The sequence below is a fragment of the Cyprinus carpio genome, unplaced genomic scaffold, assembly GCF_018340385.1.
Source record: "Cyprinus carpio isolate SPL01 unplaced genomic scaffold, ASM1834038v1 S000006515, whole genome shotgun sequence".
Taxonomy (NCBI): Eukaryota; Metazoa; Chordata; class Actinopteri; order Cypriniformes; family Cyprinidae; genus Cyprinus; species Cyprinus carpio.
The window spans coordinates 373,117-382,653 of NW_024879183.1; the positions used below are offsets into that span (position 1 = coordinate 373,117).

The 9,537-nt window shown below is 41.0% G+C and overlaps 1 protein-coding gene across 1 annotated transcript in view; it reads left to right on the forward strand.

Annotated features, from left to right (window-relative positions):
• LOC122143837 (interferon-induced protein 44-like) overlaps positions 1 to 9,046 on the forward strand; it is a 67,014-nt gene extending 57,968 nt beyond the window's left edge. Inside the window, exon 4 of the mRNA XM_042754442.1 lies at positions 8,903 to 9,046. Within this exon, the coding sequence (XP_042610376.1) occupies positions 8,903 to 9,046 (144 nt within the window). The remainder of the gene's footprint in view (positions 1 to 8,902) is intronic.
• The last annotated feature ends 491 nt before the right edge of the window (positions 9,047 to 9,537 follow it).

The following is a 9,537-nucleotide window of genomic DNA, read 5'->3' on the forward strand; positions in this document are numbered from 1 at the left end:
CCAATGGAGACAAGACGCTGTGGTGATTAAACAATTAAAACTAATTTAGTACCGTAAAAGTAAAGCGTCCTGCAAGAAAAAGAGCAAGACCCGCAAATCTGCGGCCACAGAACAGCAGAATATGAAAACGCGATGCACAAAGTCAAGTCAAGTCAAGTCATCTTTATTTATATAGCGCTTTAAACAAAAAAGGATTGCGTCAAAGCAACTGAACAACAGTAATTAGGAAAACAGTGTCAATAATGCAAAATGACAGTTAAAGGCAGTTCATCATTGAATTCAGTGATGTCATCATGCAGCTCAGTTCAGTTTAAATAGTATCTGTGCAATAATTTGCAATAAAGTCAACGATATCGCTGTAAATGAAGTGTCCCCAACTAAGCAAGCCAGAGGCGACAGCGGCAAGGAACCAAAACTCCATCAGTGAGAGAATGGAAGAAAAAAACCTTGGGAGAAACCAGGCTCAGTTGGGGGGCCAGTTCTCCTCTGACCAGACGAAACCAGCAGTTCAATTCCAGGCTGCAGCAAAGTCAGATTGTGCAGAAGAATCATCTGTTTCCTGTGGTCTTGTCCCGGTGGTTGTCTGAAACAAGGTCTTTACAGGGGATCTGTCTCTGGGGCTCTAGTCCTGGTCTCCGAAAGTACTCCTTTTTCAATTTTACTCGAGTGAAAAGTGGTGGACGAAGTACACAAATCAAGTACTTGAGTAAAAGTACAGATACGTATAATAAAATAATACTCCAGTAAAAGTAAAAGTACTCCTTTTTCAATTTTACTCGAGTGAAAGTACAAAAGTACTAATTTTTTTATGTACTTAAGTAAAAAAGTACTGATAGATAGATTTATTTAGCAATTTTATATAGGCTACTTCATTTAATTTTATATTAGCACATATTTTTATAATTCTACTGCTCAAAATACCTGGAATTTTCCCAAAATAACCACTACAGGGAGTCAAGATATATTTTTGTTGTTGATATGGACTACGCTGACGAGAGTGATGTAGTAATGTTCAGTGTGAAGCTTACACTGTGATGTTAAAAAAACAGAGAAAACAGATTTGCGACCCTGGACCACAAAACCAGTCATAAGGGTCCATTTTTGCATCATCCGAAAGCTGAATAAATAAGCTGTTAGGAGGACAACATTTGTCTGAGATACAACTATTTGAAAATCTGGAATCTGAGGGAGCAAAAAAATCTAAATATTGAGAAAATTCATCTTTAAAGTTGTTCAAATGAAGTTCTTAGCAATGCATATTAATAATCAAAATTTAAGTTTTGATATATTTACGGTAGGAAATTTACAAAATATCTTAATGGAACATGATCTTGATCTTGAGCACGTGATATATTATAAGGAGTAACGATATGTTTTATGAATATGTAGTGAAGTAAAAAGTACGATGTCCACATACATGCAAATGTAAATTAAAAGTAAAATTTACTTAAAATAAAACTACTCCAGTAAAGAACAGATACTTGAAAACAAATACATTGTGTAAATGAATTAGTCTTCACTGTGTAAGTTATGTTATTTCAATTCTAGGTGCTAATCCACCATCTGGGCTGGATACATACTGGATCCGGGTGACTGCAGTGACCCTCTGACTTGGATACAGACTGGATCTGGTGGCTACGGTGACCTCGGAAATAAGAGAGAAACAGACTAATATGAGCGTAGATGCCATTCTTCTAACGATGTAGCAAGTACATCGGGTGTTTATGGGAAGTGTTCCCGGTTCCGGTTTACCTAATTAATGCAGCCTAAAAAATCCTTTAACAAATTTGGATATTAGAAGTGTATTAGTATGTTATGTGTAAGTCAGGTTAAAGAGATGGGTCTTTAATGTAGATTTAAACTGCAAGAGTGTGTCTGCCTCCCGAACAATGTTAGGTAGGTTATTCCAGAGTTTGGGCGCTAAATAGGAGAAGGATCTGCCACCCGCAGTTGACTTTGATATTCTAGGGATTATCAAATTCCCAGAGTTTTGAGAACGGAGCGGACGTGGAGGACTATAATGTAACAAGAGCTCATTCAAATACTGAGGTGCTAAACCATTCAGGGCTTTATAAGTAATAAGCAAGATTTTAAAATCTATACGATGTTTGATAGGGAGCCAGTGCAGTGTTGACAGGACCGGGCTAATATGATCATACTTCCTGGTTCTAGTAAGAACTCTAGCTGCTGCATTTTGGACTAACGGGAGTTTGTTTACTAAGCGTGCAGAACAACCACCCAATAGAGCATTACAATAGTCTAACCTTGAGGTCATAAACGCATGGATTAACATTTCTGCATTTGACATTGAGATTGTAGGCCCGTAATTTAGATATATTTTTGAGATGGAAAAATGCAGTTTTACAAATGCTAGAAACGTGGCTTTCTAAGGAAAGGTTGCTATCAAATAGCACACCTAGGTTCCTAACTGATGACGAAGAATTGACAGAGCAGCCATCAAGGCTTAGACAGTGTTCTAGGTCATTACATGCAGAGCTTTTAGGCCCTATAATTAACACCTCTGTCTTTTCAGAATTTAGCAGTAAGAAATTACTCGTCATCCAGTTTTTTTATATCGACTATGCATTCCGTTAGTTTTCAAATTGGTATGTTTCGCCAGGCCGCGAAGAAAGATAGAGCTGAGTATCATCAGCATAACAGTGAAAGCTAACACCGTGTTTCCTGATGATATCTCCCAAGGGTAAACATGTAAAGCGTGAAGAGTAACGGCCCTAGTACTGAGCCTTGCGGTACTCCATACTGCACTTGTGAACGATATGATACCTCTTCATTCACTGCTACGAATTGATGGCGGTCATATAAGTACGATTTAAACCATGCTAATGCACTTCCATTAATGCCAACAAAGTGTTCTAGTCTATGCAAAAGAATAGTGTGGTCAATAGTGTCGAACGCAGCACTAAGATCCAATAGCACTAATAGAGAGATACAACCACGATCAGATGATAAGAGCAGGTTATTTGTAACTCTAAGGAGAGCAGTCTCAGTACTATGATACGATCTAAATCCTGACTGGAAATCCTCACAGATGCCATTTTTCTCTAAGAAGGAATATAATTTTGAGGATACTACCTTTTCTAGTATCTTTGAAAGAAAAGGGAGATTCGAGATCGGTCTATAATTAACTAGTTCTTTGGGGTCAAGTTGTGGTTTTTTGATGAGAGGCTTAATAACAGCCAGTTTGAAGGATTTTGGGACATACCCTAATAACAATGAGGAATTAATAATAGTTAGAAGAGGATCTATAACTTCTGGAAGCACCTCTTTTAGGAGCTTAGATGGAATAGGGTCTAACATACATGTTGTTGGTTTAGATGATTTAACAAGTTTATACAATTCTTCCTCTGCTATAGTAGAGAATGAGTGGAACTGTTCCTCAGGGGATCTATAGTGCCACTGTCTGATGTGATACTGTAGCTGACGGCTGCATGGTTACAATTTTATCTCTAATAGTATCGACTTTAGAAGTAAAGTAGGTTCATAAAGTCATTACTGCTGTGATGTTGAGCAATGTCAACACTTGTTGATGCTTTATTTTTCGTTAATTTAGCCACTGTATTGAATAAAATACCTGGGATTACGTTTGTAAAACAGACGAAAAGTAATCAGATTTAGCAGTTTTTAATGCTTTTCTGTAAGATAGGTTACTTTCCCTCCAAGCAGTACGAAATAGTAATTCTAGTTTTGTTTTCCTCCAGCTGCGCTCCATTTTCCAGGCTGCTCTCTTTAGGGTGCGAGTGTGGCTCATTACACCACGGTGTCAGACTCTTTTCCTTAACCTTCCTTAAGCGTAAAGGAGCAACTGTATTTAAAATGCTAGAAAAAGAGAGAGAGTCCATAGTTTTCTGTTACATCATCAAGTTGTTCTGAGGTTTTGGATATGCTAAGGAATTGGGAAACATCAGGAAGATTACTTACAAAGCAGTCTTTTGTGGTAGAAGTGATGGTTCTACCATACTTGTAACAAGAAGTGGAATTTACAGTTTTAGCTATATGAAGTTTGCACAAAAACTAAATAATGATCTGAGATATCATCGCTTGGCTGCATAATTTCAACACCATCAACATCAATTCCATGTGACAGTACTAAATCTAGAGTATGATTTCGACAATGAGTAGGTCCTGAGACGTGTTGTCTAACCCCAATAGAGTTCAGAATGTCTATAAATGCTTATCCCAATGCATCTTTTTCATTATCAACATGGATATTAAATTCACCAACAATAAAACCTTTATCTGCAGCCATCACTAACTCAGATGTTAAATCAGCAAACTCTTTTAATAAAGTCTGTATGGTGCCCTGGTGGCCTGTATACAGTAGCCAGTACAAACATCACAGGGGATTTATCATTAACATTTGGTCTCTGGATAATGTTATATGAAGCACCAATACTTCAAACGAGTTATACTTGAAGCCTGCCCTCTGAGAAATCCTGAAAACACTGTTATAAATTGAAGCAAACACCTCCCCCTTTACCTTTTGGACGTGGCTCATGTTTATAACAGTAATCTGGGGGTGTAGACTCATTTAAAATAATATAATCATCAGGTCTTAGCCAGGTTTCTGTCAGAGTGCATCTAGATTATGATCAGGGATCATATCATTTACAAAAAGTGCTTTCGTAGAAAAGGACCTGATATTCAATAAGCCAAGCTTTATCATTTGTTTATCCGTATTGCATCTGTTTTTAATTTGTTGAACCTCAATTAAATTGTTTCTCTTAATTTGGTTTGGACTTTTTTTGTATTTTCTATCCCGGGGAACAGACACAGTCTCTATAGTGTGATATCTAGGTGAAAGATTCTCTATGTGCTGAGAATTAACTGACTTCTGTGACTGGAGGCGGCTAGCAGACGGTCGGTTTAGCCAGTCTGTCTGCTTCCTGACCTGGGCCCCAGTTAGTCAAGTACAAACTCTAAGACTATGTGTGCCATATTTCTAGAAAGAAGAGCGGCCCACCACCCCAGGAGGGATGAAGACCATCTCTTTTCAACAGGTCAGGTCTGCCCCAAAAGCTTGTCCAATTGTCTATGAAACCTATGTTATTCTGCGGGCCACCACTTAGACATCCAGCCATTGAGTGATGACAATCTGCTATGTATCCCATCACCACGGTAAGCAGGGAGGGGACCAGAGCATATTACAGTGTCTGACATCATGCTTGCAAGTTCACACACCTCTTTAATGTATTTTTAGTGATCTCCGACTGGCGAAGTCGAACATCATTAGCACCGGCGTGAATAATAATCTTACTGTATTTACGTTTAGCATTAGCCAGCACTTAAATTTGCTAAGATGTCAGGCGTTCTGGCTCCCGGTAAACATTGGACTATGGTGGCTGGTGTCTCTATTTTCACATTCCGTACAATAGAATCGCCAATAACTACAGCACTTTCATCAGGTTCCTCAGTGGGTGCATCACTGAGTGGGGAGAACCTGTTTAATGTTTGATCGGAAACAGAAGAGTGGTGTTTAGACCCACAAACTATGCTGCCTCACTGTCACCCAGTTGCCCTGCTGCAGAGGCGCTGTTATCGAAACTGAACAATGTACAGGACTCCCTGAGCTAGACGCATCCAAAGCCATATCTAGAGCCCTCACATTCTTACTGTCCTCAATTAAAGTTTGGATGCGTGTCTCTAATTCTGAAATCTTCTCTGTCAGTCTAACTATTTCCCTGCATTTATCACATGTGAATCCCTCATCACCGACAGAGATAGATAAACTATACATGTGGCAAGCAGTGCAAATAACAATAGCAGGAGAAGCCATTACTCAATGTCTCTTGTTAAGTGTTTAATTTCCTCCCGTAGAAAAAAACAAACACTTAATATGGCTTAATGTATTAAGATAGGCCTACATAAATTGAAATTAAAAGATCAAATTCAATATATAGTTATTATTTAATTTACTACAAGGCAAGCAGATGGCCATAAAAAACACAATGCGCAAACTTTCACTTGTCCTCCAATTCAGCAAAACGCTTAATGTGGCATAATAATGGACTATAAAGACAATTCAGGAGCCTATATGTCGTTTTCTGATGACTTAAAGTATACACAGACCAACAAATATATGTCTGTATATATGCATTATGAAATGCATTAAGTGATATTAAAAGCATCAATGCATTATGCGTTAATGTTAAACATTTTCCTCCCATAGAAAATCATTATAAATAAAACACGTAATGTAACGTTAATGGACAAAGACAATGATATAAAAGAGCTGTAGACAGTTATTCTATATGGAAAAACGCTTAACGCGAAACTTTGCGTGTTGCATTATTCTGGGCTCACCTGCTTGCCTGTACATATTAGTTATGCATATTTTAATTATTATTATTATTTTTTTCACTTTTAGAATAATGAAGAGGAGCATATTGAGTTTGGTCTTTATCATCTTAGTCTATTATTATGCTACATTATGCCATGTTTTGCGCATGTTTTGCAATGTCTTATAAATTATTCATTATACTAATAAACTATATTGAATTTGATATTTTAATAGCATCCTAATACATTAAACCATATTAAGTGTTTGTTTTTTCTACGGGAGGAAAAACGCTCAGGGAAAGACTTTGCGCACTGCATTCATATTCTGCTGTTTTGTGGTCGTGGATTTTGCGGGTCTTGTCTTTTTCTTGCAGGAGGCTGTACGTTACGGTACTAAATTAGTTTTAATCATTTAACCACCACAGCATCTTGTCTCCATTGGCAACATGCATGATTTGTGTCGACTGCAAGTGACGTCGCAGGTAGCTGAGAGTGCAAGTGGCGATTGCAAGCGACTTTGTAATTTAGTTTATTTTTTCTTGTCTTCAACACCTGGCTGCTGTTGTAAAATGTTGAGAGATTCAAACAAAAAAATAATAATTAAATAGAACAAAATATAAAATAAAGACTGTTAGTGATGTCACTAGCGGAAGCGCAAGTGTCTGAGAGTGCAAGTCTGAGAGTGCAAGTGCAATTCTGCAGCCAGACCCTCTTGGCTCAGTGTCTTAAGCTACAGTCCCTAATTTCACAAGCCCTTCTTAAACAGAAACAAACTGTCTGTTGTCAAAGATGAGTCTGTTAGACAGGTGAAATGGTTAGGCCCGGGTCCACTCACTATGGGTCCTAGGGAAGAGTGTTTGGCTACCTGCAAAGTAGAGACATTTTCGCAGACAGAAAAAGATATCCTACTTGTTGAGGCACCTAGCTCTCCTGCATTGCCAGCTGGTATGTTAATACAGTCTTTTTTACTCCCTTCTTCCCGGGTGGATGAGAAAAGGTCATATTCAAGAGCTAATGGCAGCTGGCATTGTTAAGGAATCTCGCAGTCCATATGCCTCTCCTATTGTGTCAGCACGAAATAAAAAGGGCAGTGTTCGTATGTGCATGGATTATCGCACGTTAAACAAGCGTTACCATTCCTGATCAGTATACGATTCCCCGCATCGAGGAAGCCCAAGAGTGCTTATCAGGAAGTAAATGGTTCACTGTCCTTGACCTCTGAAATGGATACTACCAAATAGCAATGGCAGAAGAAGACAAGGAGAAGACAGCTTTTATATGTCCCCTTGGGTTTTACCAATTTGAGCGTATGCCACAAGGTATTACAGGGGGCCCCTGCTATGTTTCAGAGGCGTATGGAGAAAGCCATGGGAGATATGCATCTTCTTATAGTCATTGTCTATTTGGATGACATAATTGTTTTCGTTAAGAGCTTGGAAGAACACGAAGAAAGAACGTCTTCTAAAGGTTCTTGACCGTCTGGAGGAGGTTGGCTTGAAGATTTCCATAGACAAATGTCAGTTTTGTGTCTTTCTCAAATGAAGTATGTAGGGCATATTGTGTCGGAGGCTGGCATTGCCACAGATCCAGAAAAGGTTGAGGCGGTAAAAACACTGGAAGCAGCCCACTGGAAGCAGCCCACTGATCTTAAATCTTTAAGATCCTTTCTTGGGTTTTGTGGCTATTACCGCAGATTCATTGCCAATTACTCTGCTATAGTGAGACCGTTAACAGCGCTTACCAAAGGTTACCCACTGTCACGGTTGGTAAACCGTGATCTCTGGGTGTTTGCACTTTGTGGTGAAGTCTGTGTGTTTCGCGTCTGCACTGATTAGTTAGTGGGCGTCTCCGTTAATTGTCATCAGCAGCAGCTGTCACTCATTACTCATTCCCTATATATTGGCTTGTCTCACGTCTTGTGTTTGTGAGATCGTTGTTTAATGTCGCTTACCGTGTTTGTTTGGCTTCAGTGTTGTCTGCGTTTGGAGGTTCGTGTTTTCCCGGAAACCTCATCCACTCTACGCACTTCCACTCAGCCACAAAATACTTACCTTCGGCTCTATTCCCCGCAGTTCCTGTGCCATCCTCTCCTGCTGCCTTCTCACCTTCATCATCCGGATTCCTCACCACCTCACCACCATCTTGGATTGTTGTCTTCCCAGCATCATTGTCTTTTTCCTGTTTGTTTATTTATTTTCATTAAATCGTCTAACTAGCTATTGTTTCCAGTCCTTCCTTCACCCCACCGTCACAGAACGATCTCACCCATATGGAAGCAGCGAGCACCAACACCCTCACGGACTTTATGCACCACAGTGTGAAACGAATGGATCAGCAGCAGGAGAGCATCTCGAACACCGGACGCGCTGTCCAAGCGCTGGTGGCACAGGTGTCCGAGCTCACCCAGCAGATCCATCAGCTCACCTCTCCCACTGCGCCCATCGCACCGCCTGCACCGCCTGCACCGCCCGTCCCCCGGGAGAGACCCCCCAGGATCATTTCCGGCCAGAGCTGCAGCTTCCGGCGCCTGAAAGCTACTCCGGTGTGAGCCAGCCTTTTGCAGAACTTTCTTGAATAAATGTGTTCTATGCATTTCGCTATGCAGCCCCGCACCTTCACCACCGAGGAATCCAAAGTGGCATTTACGCTCACGTTACTGTCGGGCAAGGCCGCCCTATGGGGGATGGCGGTGTGTGAAAAAATCAACATCCGTGTTGTGCCTCATTCCACGCCCTCTCGGAGGAAATGAGGAGGGTATTCGATCGAGCCGCGGCCGGCAGGGAGGCCGCTCACAAGCTCTCAGAACTTCGTCAAGGCACTATCACTGTCACGGATTACTCCATCGAATTCTGTACCCTGGTGGCCGCGTGCCAGTGGAACGAGGCCGCGCAGTGGGATCGATTCCTGCATGGGTTATCCGACCGTGTTCAAAAGGAGATCCTCGAGCTCCCCCCCACACTTAACGGATTAATCGACTTGGCCTTACGAGTTGATGCCCGGATTAACCGCCTGGGTCGCCAGCCTAGTCCAACGCGTCATACCATCTCTTCAGCTAGGGGGCGCTCGAGTCGAGAGAACGCGGTCAGTCCCGTCGACGACCACGAGCCCATGCAGGTGGGTAGAGCTTGGCTGTCCCGGAGGGAGAGGGAACGGCGGAGATCCCAAGGACTATGTTTATACTGTGGAGGCTCAGAACACAACATCTACTCATGCCCGGTAAAAGAGCCAGCCCGGTAGTAA